The sequence below is a fragment of the Gobio gobio genome (assembly GCF_949357685.1).
Source record: "Gobio gobio genome assembly, chromosome: 15".
NCBI lineage: Eukaryota > Metazoa > Chordata > Actinopteri > Cypriniformes > Gobionidae > Gobio > Gobio gobio.
In genome coordinates, this window is record NC_137108.1 from 2,299,685 (window position 1) to 2,323,150 (window position 23,466).

The window sequence follows — 23,466 nt, forward strand, 5'->3', positions numbered from 1 at the left end:
AAACAACTACACACTGTGTTAGAGCCACATCTCTCTTCTCACTCACACACACACACACACACACACACACACACACACACACACACACACACACACCTGTACACACACACACACACACACCTGTACACACACACACACACACACACACACACACACACACACACACACACACACACACACACACACACACACACACACACACACACACACCTGTACACACACACACCTCTACACACACACACACACACACACACCTGTACACACACACACACACACACACACACACACACACACACACACACACACACACACACACAATCACACACATTCGCACACACAAACGGACTCACTATCACACACACACACACACACCTGTGCACACACACACACACACACACACCTGTACACACACACACCTGTACACACACACCTGTACACACACACACACACACTGACACTCTCACACACTAGCAAACACACACAATCAATCACACACATTCGCACACACAAACGCACTCACTATCACACGCACACACACACACTCACTGACACTCTCACACACATACACACTCACACACTCACTCTCACACACACACACACACACACACACACACACACACACTCTCACACACACACACAGCGTGTTGTTCTCTCCCTGAGCGGGTCAGAGACTCGCGGGTTCAGAAGGAAAGTGCAGAGCGACACCGATGAGAATCAACCAATGAGAGAAGAGACAGGAAACCCAAGCACACGCCCATCACTCAGACGAGTTCATATTTCACACAAAACCAGGAGGAAAAACTTGTTTTTGCATAAAGACAAATACATTTTTTATGCATTTGTATATGAAAATTAAAATCAGTCTAAATCAATTCAGTTTAAATATATATATATATATTACATTAAACTTTTTACATTAACATGATGAACTGAAATGATCATTAACAAACGTTCGGGTTCGTTCTCTTTATGCAAATAACATTTCATATCTGTCTTATGATTGTGGGAAATATGAGCCAAACCCGGATCCACTCAGGGGCGGAAAAGGTGGGAAAGAGCTACATTTATCCAACAATTGAGTATTTTAATAAATTAACATATATAAAATTAAATACTAAGTTATAGGCAGCCAAACAAACCTCTAAATGACATTTAAAAGGCAGGAAAAAGTGTTCAAATAAAACATCTCCATTACATTATGACCACTGCAGCCTTTCCAATAAATTACACCTCATAAAATACTTCAATGTGCAGGACTTCATTACCCACAATCCACGGCGGCGACGGCCTTTCGGATGAAGCCAATCCCGGCGGATTTCAAGTTTAAACTCCAATCTCTAGAAGCAAATGTCAAAGTGAAATAACTAGCGCTGTCAAAAGATTAATCGCGATTAATCGCATCCAAAATAAAAGTTTGTGTTTACATAATATATGTGTGTGTACTCTGTTGATTATTATCTATATATAAATACACACACAAGCATGTATATATTTAAGAAAAAAATACTTTTATATATAAAACATTTATATTTATATATATTAGAGATTATATAAATGTATATACATGCAAATATTTCTTAAATATATACATGAATGTGTGTATTTATATATAAATAATAATTAACAGAGTACACACACATATATTATGTAAACACAAACTTTTATTTTGGATGCGATTAATCGCGATTAATCTTTTGACTGCCCTAGAAATAACTCAGCGGGTTTTAAAACGCTACCGAAACTCACGGCTCCGCCCCTTCAAAGTGCACCAGATGCCCCTGGCCCGGGTCCCGGAGCCCCTCCGCAGGGCCTGAGGGGGCGGGGCTGTACACGGTACAGATGCCCCGCGGGGCCACTAGGGGGCGGCGCTGGAGAACTCGTCCGCCAGGAGAGCCTCGATGTTGGCTGTGGTCTCCGGGCTGAGCAGGTCCGACACATCCATGCCGGCCAGGCCGTGTGCGGGGGGGTCAGGGGTCGCGGGAGCGGAGGGGGTGTCGGGCTGGGGGTCAGACGGCTCCTCGGGGAGAGATGGAGGAGGTGGAGGAGCTGGAGGAGGTGGAGATGTGGGCTTGAGCTTCTCCAGAGAGGAGGCAGTGCTCTTCTCTTTCGCTGAGTCTCTGCAGGCGCACTGGCACTGGCACGACTCCTCCTGCTTTATGATGATCACCGGCAGACTCAGGCCGATCTGCTGCACTGCCGACCCTGAAACACAAACAGCCTGAGTCGTGAGTCAGTGAGTCGTGGTTCAGTGAGTCGTGGTTCAGTGAGTCGAGATTCAGTGAGTCGTGATTCAGTGAGTCGTGGTTCAGTGAGTCGTGATTCAGTGAGTCGTGGTTCAGTGAGTCGTGATTCAGTGAGTCGTGGTTCAGTGAGTCGTGGTTCAGTGAGTCGAGATTCAGTGAGTCGTGATTCAGTGAGTCGTGGTTCAGTGAGTCGTGATTCAGTGAGTCGTGGTTCAGTGAGTCGTGGTTCAGTGAGTCGAGATTCAGTGAGTCGTGATTCAGTGAGTCGTGATTCAGTGAGTCGTGGTTCAGTGAGTCGTGGTTCAGTGAGTCGAGATTCAGTGAGTCGTGATTCAGTGAGTCGTGGTTCAGTGAGTCGTGGTTCAGTGAGTCGAGATTCAGTGAGTCGTGATTCAGTGAGTCGTGGTTCAGTGAGTCGTGGTTCAGTGAGTCGTGGTTCAGTGAGTCGAGATTCAGTGAGTCGTGATTCAGTGAGTCGTGGTTCAGTGAGTCGTGGTTCAGTGAGTCGTGGTTCAGTGAGTCGTGGTTCAGTGAGTCGTGGTTCAGTGAGTCGTGATTCGGTGAGTCGTGGTTCAGTGAGTCGTGGTTCAGTGAGTCGTGGTTCAGTGAGTCTTTCAGTGAGTCTTTCAGTGAGTCCAGCCGAACACTGCAAAAAATGCTTTTCTTACTTAGTATTTTTGTCTTGTTTTCAGTCCAAATATAAAAAAAATCTTACATTAAGAAGCATTTACTAGACAAGCAAAAGTTTTTGTCTTGTTTTGGGGGAAAATAACTCAAAATGAAGGGAGTTTTTGCTTAAAATAAGCTAAATAATCTGCCAATGGGAAAAGCAAAATAATCTTAATTCAAACAGAAAACAAGATTATTTTGTTTACCCCATTGGCAGATTATTTAGCTTATTTTAAGCAAAAACTCCCTTCATTTTGATTTTTGAATAATTCCCTTAATCTCACTACAGTGGCTCTACAATAACTTTATGAATCGGCGAGAATTATTTTTGTGCGCAAAAAAACTCTAAATAATGACTTATATAGTGATGACGATTTCAAAACACAGCATCAGGAAGCTTCGAAGCGTTATGAATCAGCGAGTCGATTCAGCGGTTCAGAGCGTTATGAGTCAGTGAGTCGATTCAGCGGTTCAGAGCATTATGAGTCAGTGAGTCGATTCAGCAGTTCAGAGCGTTATGAATCAGCGAGTCGATTCAGCGGTTCAGAGTGTTATGAATCAGCGAGTCGATTCAGCAGTTCAGAGTGTTATGAGTCAGTGAGTCGATTCAGCAGTTCAGAGTGTTATGAATCAGCGAGTCGATTCAGCGGTTCAGAGCGTTATGAATCAGCGAGTCGATTCAGCGGTTCAGAGCGTTATGAGTCAGTGAGTCGATTCAGCGGTTCAGAGCGTTATGAGTCAGTGAGTCGATTCAGCGGTTCAGAGCGTTATGAGTCAGTGAGTCGATTCAGCGGTTCAGAGTGTTATGAATCAGTGAGTCGATTCATGATTCGGATCGCGTGTCAAACCGCCAAACTGATGAAATTTGGCGATCCAAACTGCTGAATCGACTCACTGACTCATAACACTCTGAACTGCTGAATCGACTCACTGACTCATAACACTCTGAACTGCTGAATCGACTCACTGACTCATAACACTCTGAACTGCTGAATCGACTCACTGATTCATAACGCTTCGAAGCTTCATGATGCCGTGTTTTGAAATCGTCATCACTATATAAGTCGTTATTTAGGGTTTTTTGCACACAGAAACTATTCTCGTCTTCATAAAGTTATTGTAGAGCCGCTGTAGTGAGATGGACTTTGTAACTTTAGTCTTTAGTGTCTTTTAAGGGTCTTGAGAGTGTAAAGTTGAGCCAATGGAGGCCTTTCAGAGCATCAGATTTACACTAAAATATCTTCATTTGTGTCTGAAGATGAACGGAGGTCTGACGGGTGTCCAACCACATGAGGCTCAGTCATTAATGACACAATTTACAGTTTTGGCTGAACTAACCCTTTAAATCGCCCATATGTGAACAATCATGAATAATGCTGTGATTCACAGCTGAGAGGACAAAAGAACCGCATAATGAGCCGCATAATGAATAAGCATTTGAGTCAGCTATAGGAAAGGATAGTTCTTTCCTTGTGAATGTGTTACACAGAGAGCAGCGCCGCGTTCTCTCTTCAGAAATCACTGAAGCTGTCAGTCAAGCGCTCTGATGTCGACACACTCGGGAAAACTCCAGTGTTTTTGCAATGAATCTCACTAAAGTGCACAATAAATCTTGCATTTACAGTGTGTTGGCACTTTCTTCATACGAAAGTGTGAAAACTGACGGTCAAATTGAATTTCACTGGAACACTGAGGGACGCGTCGTTTTCTGCCGTCTTATACGAGTGACTAAATGAATGCTGACTATTTAAGTGACTGTATTGTGATTATAAACTAAGTTTTGCACAACTGATGCTGTTAAAGCTCCCTCAGGACATTGAAGATACCGACACTCCAACAAGTGACGTTTGACCGGACTGGCTTATATCAGCAGAAGTTCACAACCAAAAAACATTACGGATGATATGCATGAAATAGAGTTATTTTTAATTGAAAGAATGTGCATAAATTCTAGTAAAAAATCCTAAATTCTAGTGATAAATTCTATTTTTTTAAAGGTAAATAAAAAAAAAAATAATAAACAAATCTACCCCAAAAAAATAAAATAAAAAAAATAGAAAAGAAATTCTAAAAATGAAATTATATAAGCTTTCTGGACGGAAAAAGGTATAATTAAAGGGCATTGAGGGACTGATTTGTTACGGAGTGCGAGGGACGGATGAAGTTTAAACATTGAAATAGCTCTTATTACGCTTTTAACTCTCGTTTAAATCAACAGAAACAGTCCTGACAAAAACAGCAAATAACACGACAAACCCTGACTCATACCTGAATGTCCGCCGACTGGTATGGCTGTTGTAAAAAAGACCTTCTCCACTTTTGGACCCTGAAAAGAAAAGCAGAAGTAATGTCAAAAACTCGGAAGAATACATTTGTGCCATTAATTCAAACACTAACTGGATGATTACTAACTATTGCTAAAATGTTTTAACGATTGCCAGCAAGATTTAACATGTTGTTAACATTTGAGCATATTGCTGCCACGTTCTTATCATGTTTTATCATGTTGCTTTCATGTTTCTTGCATGTTTTAGCACATTGCTAACATGTTTTAACGATTGCCAGCAAGATTTAACATGTTGTTAACATTTGAGCATATTGCTGCCACGTTCCTATCATGTTTTATGTTGCTTTCATGTTTCTTGCATGTTTTAGCACATTGCTAACATGTTTTAACGATTGTTAATAATATATTTAACATGTTAACGTTTCAGCATTTTTCTACCTCGTTTCTAGCATGTTTTACCAAGTAGCTTTCATGTTTCTAGCATGTTTTAGCACATTGCTAACATATTTTAATGATTGTTAGCAATAGATTTAACATGTTAATCGTTTCAGCATTTTTCTACCTCGTTTCTAGCATGTTTTACCAAGTAGATTTCGTGTTTCTAGCATGTTTAAGCACATTGCTAACATATTTTAACGATTGTTAGCAATATATCTAACATGTTAACGTTTCAGCATTTTTCTACCTCGTTTCTAGCATGTTTTGCCACATTGCTAACATGTTTTAACGATTGCTAGCCAGATTTAACATGTTAACGTTTCAGCATATTGCTACCACGTTCCTATCATGTTACCACATTGCTTTCATGTTTCTAACATGTTTTGCCACATTGCTAACATGTTTTAACAATTGCTAGCCAGATTTAACATTGTTAACTTTTATGTTATGTTTTAACATGTTAACATGTTGCTAACAGGTTTATTGTTTTAACACATTGATATTGCTAGCATGTTTCAACAATAGCAATGTGAAACATGTCGATACCATATTTCTAATATGTTTTCACATATGTTTTAAAGTGGTTACCATGTTTTTAGCACATTGCTAACATGTTCTAACGATTTCTAGCAAGATTTAACATGTTGTTAACATTTCAGCATATTGCTACCACGTTCCTAGCATGTTTTAGCACATTGCTAACATGTTTTAACGATTGCTAGCAAGATTTAGCATGTTAACGTTTCAGCATTTTTCTACCTCGTTTCTAGCATGTTTTACCAAGTAGCTTTCATGTTTCTAGCATGTTTTAACACATTGCTAACATATTTTAACGATTGTTAGCAATATATTTAACATGTTAATGTTTCAGCATTTTTCTACCTCGTTTCTAGCATGTTTTAGCACATTGCTAACATGTTTTAACGATTGTTAGCAATATATCTAACATGTTAACGTTTCAGCATTTTTCTACCTCGTTTCTAGCATGTTTTAGCAAGTAGCTTACATGTTTCTAGCATTTTTTAGCACATTGCTAACATATTTTAACGATTGTTAGCAATATATTTAACATGTTAACGTTTCAGCATTTTTCTACCTCGTTTCTAGCATGTTTTACCAAGTAGCTTTCATGTTTCTAGCATGTTTTATCACATTGCTAACATGTTTTAACAATTGCTAGCCAGATTTAACATTGTTAACGTTTCAGCATATTGCTACCACGTTGCTTTCATGTTTCTAGCATGTTTTAGCACATTGGTAACATATTTTAACGATTGTTAGCAATATATTTAACATGTTAACGTTTCAGCATTTTTCTACCTCGTTTCTAGCATGTTTTACCAAGTAGCTTTCATGTTTCTAGCATGTTTTATCACATTGCTAACATGTTTTAACAATTGCTAGCCAGATTTAACATTGTTAACGTTTCAGCATATTGCTACCACGTTGCTTTCATGTTTCTAGCATGTTTTAGCACATTGCTAACATATTTTAACGATTGTTAGCAATATATTTAACATGTTAACGTTTCAGCATTTTTCTACCTCGTTTCTAGCATGTTTTACCAAGTAGCTTACATGTTTCTAGCATGTTTTATCACATTGCTAACATGTTCTAACGATTTCTAGCAAGATTTAACATGTTGTTAACATTTCAGCATATTGCTACCACGTTCCTAGCATGTTTTAGCACATTGCTAACATGTTTTAACGATTACTAGCAAGATTTAGCATGTTAACGTTTCAGCATATTGCTACCACGTTGCTTTCATGTTTCTAGCATGTTTTAGCACATTGCTAACATATTTTAACGATTGTTAGCAATATATTTAACATGTTAACGTTTCAGCATTTTTCTACCTCGTTTCTAGCATGTTTTACCAAGTAGCTTTCATGTTTCTAGCATTTTTTAGCACATTGCTAACATATTTTAACGATTGTTAGCAATATATTTAACATGTTAACGTTTCAGCATTTTTCTACCTCGTTTCTAGCATGTTTTACCAAGTAGCTTTCATGTTTCTAGCATGTTTTATCACATTGCTAACATGTTTTAACAATTGCTAGCCAGATTTAACATTGTTAACGTTTCAGCATATTGCTACCACGTTGCTTTCATGTTTCTAGCATGTTTTAGCACATTGCTAACATATTTTAACGATTGTTAGCAATATATTTAACATGTTAACGTTTCAGCATTTTTCTACCTCGTTTCTAGCATGTTTTACCAAGTAGCTTACATGTTTCTAGCATGTTTTATCACATTGCTAACATGTTTTAGCGATTGTTAGCAATATATCTAACATGTTAACGTTTCAGCATTTTTCTACCTCGTTTCTAGCATGTTTTGCCAAGTAGCTTACATGTTTCTAGCATGTTTTATCACATTGCTAACATGTTTTAGCGATTGTTAGCAATATATCTAACATGTTAACGTTTCAGCATTTTTCTACCTCGTTTCTAGCATGTTTTACCAAGTAGCTTTCATGTTTCTAGCATTTTTTAGCACATTGGTAACATATTTTAACGATTGTTAGCAATATATTTAACATGTTAACGTTTCAGCATTTTTCTACCTCGTTTCTAGCATGTTTTACCAAGTAGCTTTCATGTTTCTAGCATGTTTTATCACATTGCTAACATGTTTTAACAATTGCTAGCCAGATTTAACATTGTTAACGTTTCAGCATATTGCTACCACGTTGCTTTCATGTTTCTAGCATGTTTTAGCACATTGCTAACATATTTTAACGATTGTTAGCAATATATTTAACATGTTAACGTTTCAGCATTTTTCTACCTCGTTTCTAGCATGTTTTACCAAGTAGCTTACATGTTTCTAGCATGTTTTATCACATTGCTAACATGTTTTAGCGATTGTTAGCAATATATCTAACATGTTAACGTTTCAGCATTTTTCTACCTCGTTTCTAGCATGTTTTGCCAAGTAGCTTACATGTTTCTAGCATGTTTTATCACATTGCTAACATGTTTTAGCGATTGTTAGCAATATATCTAACATGTTAACGTTTCAGCATTTTTCTACCTCGTTTCTAGCATGTTTTACCAAGTAGCTTTCATGTTTCTAGCATTTTTTAGCACATTGGTAACATATTTTAACGATTGTTAGCAATATATTTAACATGTTAACGTTTCAGCATTTTTCTACCTCGTTTCTAGCATGTTTTACCAAGTAGCTTTCATGTTTCTAGCATTTTTTAGCACATTGGTAACATATTTTAACGATTGTTAGCAATATATTTAACATGTTAACGTTTCAGCATTTTTCTACCTCGTTTCTAGCATGTTTTACCAAGTAGCTTTCATGTTTCTAGCATGTTTTATCACATTGCTAACATGTTTTAACAATTGCTAGCCAGATTTAACATTGTTAACGTTTCAGCATATTGCTACCACGTTGCTTTCATGTTTCTAGCATGTTTTAGCACATTGCTAACATATTTTAACGATTGTTAGCAATATATTTAACATGTTAACGTTTCAGCATTTTTCTACCTCGTTTCTAGCATGTTTTACCAAGTAGCTTACATGTTTCTAGCATGTTTTATCACATTGCTAACATGTTCTAACGATTTCTAGCAAGATTTAACATGTTGTTAACATTTCAGCATATTGCTACCACGTTCCTAGCATGTTTTAGCACATTGCTAACATGTTTTAACGATTACTAGCAAGATTTAGCATGTTAACGTTTCAGCATATTGCTACCACGTTGCTTTCATGTTTCTAGCATGTTTTAGCACATTGCTAACATATTTTAACGATTGTTAGCAATATATTTAACATGTTAACGTTTCAGCATTTTTCTACCTCGTTTCTAGCATGTTTTACCAAGTAGCTTTCATGTTTCTAGCATTTTTTAGCACATTGCTAACATATTTTAACGATTGTTAGCAATATATTTAACATGTTAACGTTTCAGCATTTTTCTACCTCGTTTCTAGCATGTTTTACCAAGTAGCTTTCATGTTTCTAGCATGTTTTATCACATTGCTAACATGTTTTAACAATTGCTAGCCAGATTTAACATTGTTAACGTTTCAGCATATTGCTACCACGTTGCTTTCATGTTTCTAGCATGTTTTAGCACATTGCTAACATATTTTAACGATTGTTAGCAATATATTTAACATGTTAACGTTTCAGCATTTTTCTACCTCGTTTCTAGCATGTTTTACCAAGTAGCTTACATGTTTCTAGCATGTTTTATCACATTGCTAACATGTTTTAGCGATTGTTAGCAATATATCTAACATGTTAACGTTTCAGCATTTTTCTACCTCGTTTCTAGCATGTTTTGCCAAGTAGCTTACATGTTTCTAGCATGTTTTATCACATTGCTAACATGTTTTAGCGATTGTTAGCAATATATCTAACATGTTAACGTTTCAGCATTTTTCTACCTCGTTTCTAGCATGTTTTACCAAGTAGCTTTCATGTTTCTAGCATTTTTTAGCACATTGGTAACATATTTTAACGATTGTTAGCAATATATTTAACATGTTAACGTTTCAGCATTTTTCTACCTCGTTTCTAGCATGTTTTACCAAGTAGCTTTCATGTTTCTAGCATTTTTTAGCACATTGGTAACATATTTTAACGATTGTTAGCAATATATTTAACATGTTAACGTTTCACCATTTTTCTACCTCGTTTCTAGCATGTTTTACCAAGTAGCTTTCATGTTTCTAGCATGTTTTATCACATTGCTAACATGTTTTAACAATTGCTAGCCAGATTTAACATTGTTAACGTTTCAGCATATTGCTACCACGTTGCTTTCATGTTTCTAGCATGTTTTAGCACATTGCTAACATATTTTAACGATTGTTAGCAATATATTTAACATGTTAACGTTTCAGCATTTTTCTACCTCGTTTCTAGCATGTTTTACCAAGTAGCTTACATGTTTCTAGCATGTTTTATCACATTGCTAACATGTTTTAGCGATTGTTAGCAATATATCTAACATGTTAACGTTTCAGCATTTTTCTACCTCGTTTCTAGCATGTTTTGCCAAGTAGCTTACATGTTTCTAGCATGTTTTATCACATTGCTAACATGTTTTAGCGATTGTTAGCAATATATCTAACATGTTAACGTTTCAGCATTTTTCTACCTCGTTTCTAGCATGTTTTGCCAAGTAGCTTACATGTTTCTAGCATGTTTTATCACATTGCTAACATGTTTTAGCGATTGTTAGCAATATATCTAACATGTTAACGTTTCAGCATTTTTCTACCTCGTTTATAGCATGTTTTGCCACATTGTTAACATGTTTTAACGATTGCTAGCCAGATTTAACATGTTAACGTTTCAGTATATTGCTACCACGTTCCTATCATGTTTTACCACATTGCTTTCATGTTTATAGCATGTTTTGCCACATTGCTAACATGTTTTAACAATTGCTAGCCAGATTTAACATTGTTAACTTTTGTTATGTTTTAACATGTTAACATGTTGCTAACAGGTTTATTGTTTTAACACATTGATATTGCTAGCATGTTTCAACAATAGCAATGTGAAACATGTCGATACCATATTTCTAATATGTTTTCACATATGTTTTAAAGTGGTTACCATGTTTTTAGCACATTGCTAACATGTTCTAACGATTTCTAGCAAGATTTAAAATGTTGTTAACATTTCAGCATATTGCTACCACGTTCCTAGCATGTTTTAGCACATTGCTAACATGTTTTAACGATTGCTAGCAAGATTTAGCATGTTAACGTTTCAGCATATTGCTACCACGTTGCTTTCATGTTTCTAGCATGTTTTAGCACATTGCTAACATATTTTAACGATTGTTAGCAATATATTTAACATGTTAACGTTTCAGCATTTTTCTACCTCGTTTCTAGCATGTTTTACCAAGTAGCTTTCATGTTTCTAGCATGTTTTAGCACATTGCTAACATGTTTTAACGATTGTTAGCAATATATTTAACATGTTAACGTTTCAGCATTTTTCTACCTCGTTTCTAGCATGTTTTACCAAGTAGCTTTCATGTTTCTAGCATGTTTTAGTACATTGCTAACATATTTTAACGATTGTTAGCAATATATTTAACATGTTAACGTTTCAGCATTTTTCTACCTCGTTTCTAGCATGTTTTACCAAGTAGCTTACATGTTTCTAGCATGTTTTATCACATTGCTAACATGTTTTAGAGATTGTTAGCAATATATTTAACATGTTAACGTTTCAGCATTTTTCTACCTCGTTTCTAGCATGTTTTACCAAGTAGCTTTCATGTTTCTAGCATGTTTTATCACATTGCTAACATGTTTTAACAATTGCTAGCCAGATTTAACATTGTTAACGTTTCAGCATATTGCTACCACGTTGCTTTCATGTTTCTAGCATGTTTTAGCACATTGCTAACATATTTTAACGATTGTTAGCAATATATTTAACATGTTAACGTTTCAGCATTTTTCTACCTCGTTTCTAGCATGTTTTACCAAGTAGCTTTCATGTTTCTAGCATGTTTTATCACATTGCTAACATGTTTTAACAATTGCTAGCCAGATTTAACATTGTTAACGTTTCAGCATATTGCTACCACGTTGCTTTCATGTTTCTAGCATGTTTTAGCACATTGCTAACATATTTTAACGATTGTTAGCAATATATTTAACATGTTAACGTTTCAGCATTTTTCTACCTCGTTTCTAGCATGTTTTACCAAGTAGCTTACATGTTTCTAGCATGTTTTATCACATTGCTAACATGTTTTAGCGATTGTTAGCAATATATCTAACATGTTAACGTTTCAGCATTTTTCTACCTCGTTTCTAGCATGTTTTGCCACATTGTTAACATGTTTTAACGATTGCTAGCCAGATTTAACATTGTTAACTTTTATGTTATGTTTTAACATGTTAACATGTTGCTAACAGGTTTATTGTTTTAACACATTAATATTGCTAGCATGTTTCAACAATAGCAATGTGAAACATGTCGATACCATATTTCTAATATGTTTTCACATATGTTTTAAAGTGGTTACCATGTTTTTAGCACATTGCTAACATGTTCTAACGATTTCTAGCAAGATTTAACATGTTGTTAACATTTCAGCATATTGCTACCACGTTCCTAGCATGTTTTAGCACATTGCTAACATGTTTTAGAGATTGTTAGCAATATATTTAACATGTTAACGTTTCAGCATTTTTCTACCTCGTTTCTAGCATGTTTTACCAAGTAGCTTTCATGTTTCTAGCATGTTTTATCACATTGCTAACATGTTTTAACAATTGCTAGCCAGATTTAACATTGTTAACGTTTCAGCATATTGCTACCACGTTGCTTTCATGTTTCTAGCATGTTTTAGCACATTGCTAACATATTTTAACGATTGTTAGCAATATATTTAACATGTTAACGTTTCAGCATTTTTCTACCTCGTTTCTAGCATGTTTTACCAAGTAGCTTACATGTTTCTAGCATGTTTTATCACATTGCTAACATGTTTTAGCGATTGTTAGCAATATATCTAACATGTTAACGTTTCAGCATTTTTCTACCTCGTTTCTAGCATGTTTTGCCACATTGTTAACATGTTTTAACGATTGCTAGCCAGATTTAACATTGTTAACTTTTATGTTATGTTTTAACATGTTAACATGTTGCTAACAGGTTTATTGTTTTAACACATTAATATTGCTAGCATGTTTCAACAATAGCAATGTGAAACATGTCGATACCATATTTCTAATATGTTTTCACATATGTTTTAAAGTGGTTACCATGTTTTTAGCACATTGCTAACATGTGCTAACGATTTCTAGCAAGATTTAACATGTTGTTAACATTTCAGCATATTGCTACCACGTTCCTAGCATGTTTTAGCACATTGCTAACATGTTTTAACGATTGCTAGCAAGATTTAGCATGTTAACGTTTCAGCATATTGCTACCACGTTGCTTTCATGTTTCTAGCATGTTTTAGCACATTGCTAACATATTTTAACGATTGCTAGCCAGATTTAACATTGTTAACGTTTCAGCATATTGCTACCACGTTGCTTTCATGTTTCTAGCATGTTTTAGCACATTGCTAACATATTTTAACGATTGTTAGCAATATATTTAACATGTTAACGTTTCAGCATTTTTCTACCTCGTTTCTAGCATGTTTTACCAAGTAGCTTTCATGTTTCTAGCATTTTTTAGCACATTGCTAACATATTTTAACGATTGTTAGCAATATATTTAACATGTTAACGTTTCAGCATTTTTCTACCTCGTTTCTAGCATGTTTTACCAAGTAGCTTTCATGTTTCTAGCATGTTTTATCACATTGCTAACATGTTTTAACAATTGCTAGCCAGATTTAACATTGTTAACGTTTCAGCATATTGCTACCACGTTGCTTTCATGTTTCTAGCATGTTTTAGCACATTGCTAACATATTTTAACGATTGTTAGCAATATATTTAACATGTTAACGTTTCAGCATTTTTCTACCTCGTTTCTAGCATGTTTTACCAAGTAGCTTACATGTTTCTAGCATGTTTTATCACATTGCTAACATGTTTTAGCGATTGTTAGCAATATATCTAACATGTTAACGTTTCAGCATTTTTCTACCTCGTTTCTAGCATGTTTTGCCAAGTAGCTTACATGTTTCTAGCATGTTTTAGCACATTGCTAACATGTTTTAACGATTGCTAGCCAGATTTAACATGTTAACGTTTCAGTTTATTGCTACCACGTTCCTATCATGTTTTACCACATTGCTTTCATGTTTCTAACATGTTTTGCCACATTGCTAACATGTTTTAACAATTGCTAGCCAGATTTAACATTGTTAACTTTTATGTTATGTTTTAACATGTTAACATGTTGCTAACAGGTTTATTGTTTTAACACATTGATATTGCTAGCATGTTTCAACAATAGCAATGTGAAACATGTCGATACCATATTTCTAATATGTTTTCACATATGTTTTAAAGTGGTTACCATGTTTTTAGCACATTGCTAACATGTTCTAACGATTTCTAGCAAGATTTAACATGTTGTTAACATTTCAGCATATTGCTACCACGTTCCTAGCATGTTTTAGCACATTGCTAACATGTTCTAACGATTGCTAGCAAGATTTAACATGTTAAAGTTTCAGCATATTGCTACCACGTTGCTTTCAGGTTTCTAGCATGTTTTAGCACATTGCTAACATGTTTGAACGATTGCTAACAGGATTTAACATGTTAACGTTTCGGCATTTTGCTACCTCGTTTCTAGCATGTTTTACCAAGTAGCTTTCATGTTTCTAGCATGTTTTAGCACATTGCTAACATGTTTGAACGATTGCTAACAGGATTTAACATGTTAACGTTTCTGCATTTTGCTACCTCGTTTCTAGCATGTTTTACCAAGTAGCTTTCATGTTTCTAGCATGTTTTAGCACATTGCTAACATGTTTTAACGATTGTTAGCAATCTATCTAACATGTTAACGTTTCGGCATTTTGCTACCTCGTTTCTAGCATGTTTTAGCACACTGCTAACAGCTTTAATGAAAGCAAAGATAAAAGCGTAAAGCTGAGGTGAGGTTTAACGGCTGGACCTGTTGTTCGGGGTTCTGCTGCGCACTGGCCGCACTGCTGAGGATCCACTGCAGGTTCTGATCAGACATGACGATGCTGGGCGGCAGGCCGAGGGTGGGGGCGATAGTGAGTGTAGGAGGAGGTGGAGGAGGAGGAGGTGGAGGAGGAGGAGGAGGAGGAGCCAAAGGCACTGTGTGTGTCACCTCTGCCGTCCCACTGGAAACACTGGGCGTGGTGGGCGGAGGCCCTGGCGGAGCCGCGGGGGGCAATGTCACGTAGTGCTGGGCGGCCGAGGGTGTGGGTGGAGCGGGCACTTCTGGTGAGTGTGACGAGGTGGGCGGAGCACAGGCGAAAGTGGAGGTCAGTAACGAGCTGCTGGCAGCGGGAGGCGGAGCCGGCTGAGAGGGGAGTGTTGGGGGCGGAGTCTGAGCCTCAAGCACAGGGGTTGTGATGGAGCAGGATGGGGACGAGGTGGATGAAGAGGGCTGAGGGAATGTGGGATGGGTGGAGCAATCAGCTGACTGAGGAGACGACTCCAGGCCAAAAGACTCCGCCGGGTTATCTGGAGAGACAGAAGCGGGACGTCAGACTGAGGGACAGGGTAGGTCAAGGGTCATTCCTACTATGCAGTACAGTGCATGTTCCCATCATTAATACACTGGTTAAAATATTCAAGTAAAATCATGTCATCAAAATGTCACCATTACGTGAAAAAATCACTAACACAATTCTATCATGTTTTAACACATTGCTAGCATGTTCCTACCATGTTTTAACTTATTGCTAACATTTTGCTCGCATGTTTTAACGCGTTTGCATGTTTTCCCCCATTGCTAGCATGTTCCTAGTATGTTTTAAAACTCTCACATTGCTAGCATGTTTTAACATGTTAAAATGTTTCTAACCAGTTAGCACATTAACATGTTTAATGTTTTAACACATTGATATTACTAGTTACTAATTATTATTGTTTCCACATGCTAGCAATATCAATGTGAAACATGTTGATACCATGTTTCTAATATGTTTTTGCACATGGGTAGCATGTTTTAACACATTAATATGTTTTTGCATGTTTCTAGAATGATCCCAACATGTTTTAACAATTGCTAACATGATTAAATTTTTGGTTAACATTTCAGAATATTGCTAACATGTTCCTAACATGTTTTAACACATTGTTAAAATATTTTAACATGTTGCTGGCAAATTCATAACATTGTTGCAAACATGTTAAAATAACACATTTTAACTCAGTGCTAGCATGTTACGAACATGTTTTAACATGTCACTACCATGTTTTAGCTTATGTTTTAACATGTTTTAACGCGTTTGTATGCTTTATCCCATTGCTAGCATGTTTTAACATGTTAAAATGTTTCTAACAAGTTTTAGCACATTAACGTGTTTAATATGTTTTAACACATTGATATTACTAGTTACTAATTTCTATTGTTTCGACATGCAAGAAATATCAATGTGAAACATGTTGATACCATGTTTCTAATATGTTTTTTTGCACATGGAAAGATCCCAGCATGTTTTAACAATTGCTAACATGATTTAATTTATTGTTAACATTTCAGAATATTGCTAACATGTTCCTAACATGTTTTAACACATCGTTAGAATATTTTAACATGTTGCTGGCAAATTCATAACATTGTTGCAAACATGTTAAAATAACATACATAACACATTGCTAACATGTTTTAACGACTGTTAACACAACTTAACATACTATTAACATTTCAGAAGAATGCTAGCTAACATGTTTCTGTTTTAACATGTTTCAGCACGTTGTTACCATGTTTAATGTTTTAACACATCGATATTGCTAGCATTTTTCAACAATATTAATGTGAAACATGTTGATACCATGTTTCTAATATGTTTTAGCACATACTTTAACACATTGATAACATGTTTTAGCATTTCGCAACCAGGATTTAACACATTGGTAATATTTTTTAACATATGGTTACAATGTTTTAGTACATTGTTAACCTGTTTTAACTAGTGCTGTCAATCAATTAAAAAAATTAGCTTATTAAATTGCACATTATATAATGTAACGCTAGCCAAAGGTTGCCAGGAAAAAACAGATGCTGCGTTATTTGTGCTAAATATTTTTAATACGTTACATTTTTTAAAAATGTATCGCAAAATTAAAGACTTAATTTTGACAGCCCTAGATTTCATATATTGTTAATCATGTTCCTAGCATGTTTTAGCACATTGATAGCATGTTTTGCCATGTTGCTAACAGGTTTTACAGTTCCAAAAATAAAAAGTGCACTTATATGTGGATTATGACGACAAAACCTTATAAAATTCATACACTAGTGCATAGTGCATAGTACAAGTGCACAGTGTTTAGAGTGTCACTCGGGACATAACTACTGTTAACGTTTTAAAGAGTTTCTACCAAGTTATAACACATTGGTAGCATGTTTTAGCACACCTTTCAGCACATCTGTAGCATGTTTTAACATGTTTTAGCACATTGATAGCAGGTTTAACACGTTTTAGCACATTGGTAGCATGTTTTAGCACGTTTTAACACATTGATAGCATGGTTTATCAAGTTTTAGTACATTGGTAGTATGTTTTAATACGTTTCAGCACATTGATAGCATGTTTTAACATGTTTAACAACATTGGTAGCATGTTTAGCATATTGGTAGCATGTTTTAACACACTGGTAGCATGTTTTAACACGTTTTAGCACATTGATAGCATGGTTTAACACGTTTAGCACATTGATAGCATGTTTTAACATGTTTAGCACATTGATAGCATGTTTTAACACGTTTTAGCACATTGATAGCATATTTTAGCACACTGGTAGCATGGTTTAGCATGTTTAGCACATTGATAGCATGTTTTAACACGTTTTAGCACATTGATAGCATATTTTAACACGTTTAAGCACATTGGTAGCATGTTTTCGCACATTGGTAGCATATTTTAGCACGTTGATGGTATGTTTTAACACTTTCGTAGCATGTTTTAGCACATTGGTAGCATGTTTTAACATTTTGGTAGCATGTTTTAACACTTTGGTAGCACGTTTTAACACATTGATAGCATGGTTTAGCACGTTTAATGCATTGATAGCATATTTTAACACATTTTAGCACATTGGTAGCATGTTTTAGCATATTGGTACCATGTTTTAGCATATTGGTACCATGTTTAAGTACACTGGTGGCATGTTTTAGCACGTTGGTGGCATGTTTTAACACTTTGGTAGCATGTTTTAACACATTGGTAGCATGTTTTAACACATTGGTAGCATGTTTTAACATGTTTTAACACTTTGGTGGCATGTTTTAGCACATTGGTAGCATGTTTTAACACTTTGGTAGCATGTTTAACAAGTTTTAACACATTGATAGCACGTTTTAGCACATTGGTAGCATGTTTTAACACGTTTTAACACATTGATAGCATGGTTTAACACGTTTTAGCACATTGATAGCATGGTTTAGCATGTTTAACGCATTGATAGCATGTTTTAACACGTTTTAGCACATTGGTAGCATGTTTTATCACACTGGTAGCATGTTTTAACATATTGGTACCATGTTTTAACATATTGGTACCATGTTTAAGCACATTGGTAGCATGTTTTAGCACGTTGGTGGCATGTTTTAACACTTTGGTAGCATGTTTTAACACATTGGTAGCATGTTTTAACACTTTGGTAGCATGTTTAACAAGTTTTAACACATTGATAGCATGTTTTAGCACATTGATAGCATGGTTTAGCACGTTTAACGCATTGATAGCATGTTTTAACCCTTTGGTAGCATGTTTAACAAGTTTTAACACATTGATAGCATGTTTTAGCACATTGATAGCATGGTTTAGCACGTTTAACGCATTGATAGCATGTTTTAACCCTTTGGTAGCATGTTTAACAAGTTTTAACACATTGATAGCATGTTTTAGCACATTGATAGCATGGTTTAGCACGTTTAACGCATTGATAGCATGTTTTAACACTTTGGTAGCATGTTTAACAAGTTTTAACACATTGATAGCATGTTTTAGCACATTGATAGCATGTTTTAACACATTGATAGCATGTTTTCAACATTGATATAATTTTGTTAACAGGTTTCAAACATGTTTTAACACAGTGTTAACATTTTGCTAGCAGGTTTCTGCATGTTTTAACGTGTTTCGAACATGTTTTAGGTGTCTGAGCAAATCTCTGAAGGTCTGGCATACATAAAAATAATAAAATAAACAATTCCCACCCAAGGCATACGCATAAAAGGATGGGCCTGGTTAAGCTTGGCGTGGCATTTCCCAAACACGCTCAAATCGCTCGACCGATCACAGCACCCTGCTCCAACCGACCAATCAGAGCACAGTGTGCTTTTCAGAAGGCGGGGCTTCATAGAGACAGGAACTAAACAGAGCGTTACTGACAGACTGGGAAGAGAGGAGCCGCAACAATGGAGAATATGAGGAAAATGAGGTGTTTTTGAACATTCAAAATGAAAACCTGTTCTAATAGAGCCCAAAAACAAAATCAAGGGCATAATAGGTCCTCTTTAGCACATTCATTTTTTAAAACTGCATAACAGAAGTGACCCGGGTGTCTTTGAACACAGCGAGCTCAAAAAGTTCTTGCCTGTGGTTTTCGGGTCGTCCTGGCTGACACTGTTCTCAGGACTCTGGAACATCAGCTCAAAGATTCGTATGGGGGTGACGCTGTTCAGATCCAGACCCTGAGACTGAGACATGAACATGTGCTGAGATGCACTCGTACTCCACTGAAAACAGCTCTGTGTAAATCAAGACGCAACTCACATTATGGTTCTCCTGGAGCTCAGAGTCAGTGGAAATGAGGCTCAAATCACTGAGGCACAGCGAGTGATTCGCATCCTGCGGTTGAACAAGTAAAACAGGACCAATTAAAGGGTTTGTTCACCCAAAAATGTAGATTGTGTCATTAATGACTGAGCCTCATGTGGTTGGACACCCGTCAGACCTCCGTTCATCTTCAGACACAAATGAAGATATTTTAGTGTAAATCTGATGCTCTGAAAGGCCTCCATTGGCTCAACTTTACACTCTCAAGACCCTTAAAAGCCATTAAAGACGTCGATACAAAGTCCATCTCACTACAGCGGCTCTACAATAACTTTATGAAGCGATGAGAATAGTTTTTGTGCGCAAAAAAAACACTAAGTAACGACTTATATAGTGATGACGATTTCAAAACACGGCCTCATCAAGCTTCGAAGCGTTATGAATCAGTGAGTCGATTCAGCGGTTCAGAGCGTTATGAATCAGTGAGTCGATTCAGCGGTTTGAATCGCCAAATTTCAGCAGTTTGGCGGTTTGACACGCGATCCGAATCATGATTCGACTCACTGACTCATAACGCTCTGAACCGCTGAATCGACTCACTGACTCATAACACTCTGAACCGCTGAATCGACTCACTGATTCATAACGCTTCGAAGCTTCATGAGGCCGTGTTTTGAAATCGTCATCACTATGTAAGTCGTTATTTAGGGTTTTTTGCGCACAGAAACTATTCTCGTCTTCATAAAGTTATTGTAGAGCCGCTGTAGTGAGATGGACTTTGTAACTTTAGTCTTTAGTGTCTTTTAAGGGTCTTGAGAGTGTAAAGTTGAGCCAATGGAGGCCTTTCAGAGCATCAGATTTACACTAAAATATCTTCATTTGTGTCTGAAGATGAACGGAGGTCTGACGGGTGTCCAACCACATGAGGCTCAGTCATTAATCACACAATTTACATTTTTGGCTGAACTAACCCTTTAAGTCCACCGTCAAAAAGTGTAGGTGTAATAAAGCAGCCAGTGAGTGTGTGAGTGTGTGAGTGTGTACCTCTGACAGCGGATGGCTGCCCACGGTGAACGATGGCCCTTTGTCGTGACCCCGGATGTGGCTCTTCAGGCTGTACTGGGAGCTGAAGGTCTTCTCACAGCCGTCGCTCGGACAGAAAAACGGCTTCTCTCCTAGGACACAAAAAGAGGCAGGAGAAATGGAGAGGCTCATCATTTAGAGGCCTTAGAAATGTGGGCATCAAATATAATGCAAAAGAGACAGAGCGTATTTAGGCCACGCCCACACCGGGGGGGGAAACAATCCAACGCTCTCCATTGACTTTGCATTGCGTGAGGCGGCATTCTTGTCATTTCGGACTTATAACAAAAAACAGAACAATGTCTAAAAGCTGATAAAAGCCGTTTAAGGACAAAAAAGTGGATAAAGGCAGTAAAGCGTGACGCTTCAGCTGAAGAATGGGGACATTTTGCGATCCTGACACTCAGTGTGTCTCAGTGTGCTCATGTGTGCAGTAAATATATTATCACTGTTAAGTCAAATATCCAAAAGTCAGTTTTATATATGATATTTCCTGTCTCTGATGACGTTCCCCTGTAGTGTGTGTACTTCTCAGTGTAATATAATGTGTCTCAATGGCCTGTATCCACTTTTTTGTCCTTAAACGCTTGTTTTTTGGGTCAATAGCTTATAAAAGCGTCTGTGTTGTTGGTTGTGTGTTTTGTTTAGCTTGTTTGCTGTACACTTTGTCACATATCAGCTTTTAGACATTGTTCTGTTTTTTGTCATAAGTCCAAAATGACAATGAGGCGCTTCACACAATGCAAAGTCAATGGAGAGCATTGGCTTGTTTTCCCCCCCAGTGGGCGTGGCCTTCAGATTATGGGGCGTGTCGCTCTGTCTCTATAGGCTTTATCGAGAGTCTAAAGGAGTTTTTAGGTCAGTGACCTTGCTTTCGCTTTTGCCCGTTTTAAGCTGATGGTCTTACCAGTGTGTGTCCGTACATGTGTCTTCAGGTGATGACTAGCAGCGAAAGCCTTACCACAGCCATCATGGTCACACCTGCAGACACAAACACAACAGTATAAAGTTCATCACTCTCTATCACGCACCGATATTAATGCACCGATATTAATGAACCGATATTAATGAACCGATATTAATGCACCGATATTAATGAACCGATATTAATGCACCGATATTAATGCACCGATATGAATGCATCGATATTAATGCACCGATATTAATGCACCGATATGAATGCATCGATATTAATGCACCGCTATTAATGAACCAATAATAATGCACCGATATTAATGAACCGATATTAATGAACCGATATTAATGCACCGATATTAATGCACCGATATTAATGAACCGATATTAATGGATTTTAATGCACTGATATTAATGCACCGATATTAATTAACCGATATTAATGCACCGATATTAATGCACCGATATTAATGCACCGATATTAATGCACCAATATTAATGAACCGATATTAAAGCACCGATATTAATGAACCGATATTAAGGCACCGATATTAATGCACCGATATTAATGAACCGATATTAATGCACCGATATTAATGAACCGATATTAATGGATTTTAATGCACTGATATTAATGCACCGATATTAATTAACCGATATTAATGCACCGATATTAATGCACCGATATTAATGCACCAATATTAATGAACCGATATTAAAGCACCGATATTAATGAACCAATATTAAGGCACCGATATTAATGCACCGAAATTAATGAACCGATATTAATGCACCGATATTAATGAACCGATATTAATGGATTTTAATGCACCGATATTAATGCACCGATATTAATGAACCGATATTAATGAACCGATATTAATGCACCGATATTAATGAACCGATATTAATGCACCGATATTAATGAACCGATATTAATGGATTTTAATGCACCGATATTAATGCACCAATATTAATGAACCGATATTAATGCACCGATATTAATGAACTGATATTAATGCACTGATATTAATGAACCGATATTAATGAACCGATATTAATGCACCGATATTAATGCACTGATATTAATGAACCGATATTAATGCATCGATATTAATGAACTGATATTAATGCACTGATATTAATGAACCAATATTAATGCACCGATATTAATGCACTGATATTAATGAACCGATATTAATGCATCGATATTAATGCACTGATATTAATGAACCGATATTAATGAACCGATATTAATGCACCGATATTAATGCACTGATATTAATGAACCGATATTAATGCATCGATATTAATGAACTGATATTAATGAACTGATATTAATGCACTGATATTAATTAACCGATATTAATGAACTGCGTGAAGGCACTGAGCTGTGTAACATCTGCTGCGCTGCTG

At 36.6% G+C, this 23,466-nt stretch overlaps 1 protein-coding gene across 2 annotated transcripts in view; it reads right to left on the minus strand.

Annotated features, from left to right (window-relative positions):
• Positions 1-336: 336 nt before the first annotated feature.
• mtf1 (metal-regulatory transcription factor 1) overlaps positions 337-23,466 on the minus strand; it is a 53,028-nt gene continuing 29,898 nt past the window's right edge. Inside the window, exons 6-13 of one of the 2 annotated variants that reach the window (XR_013817998.1) lie at positions 22,043-22,116; positions 21,097-21,227; positions 20,050-20,124; positions 19,871-19,973; positions 15,243-15,784; positions 5,181-5,238; positions 1,747-2,202; positions 337-1,337 (exon numbers count right to left, since the gene is read on the minus strand). Coding sequence is in view for 1 of the 2 variants with exons in the window: in XM_079836267.1 (XP_079692393.1) it covers positions 1,856-2,202; positions 5,181-5,238; positions 15,243-15,784; positions 19,871-19,973; positions 20,050-20,124; positions 21,097-21,227; positions 22,043-22,116 (1,330 nt within the window). In the remaining variant the exon portion in view is untranslated. Of the gene's footprint in view, positions 1,338-1,687; positions 2,203-5,180; positions 5,239-15,242; positions 15,785-19,870; positions 19,974-20,049; positions 20,125-21,096; positions 21,228-22,042; positions 22,117-23,466 lie in introns of those variants that run through there. The other variant, XM_079836267.1, reaches the window with a different exon arrangement.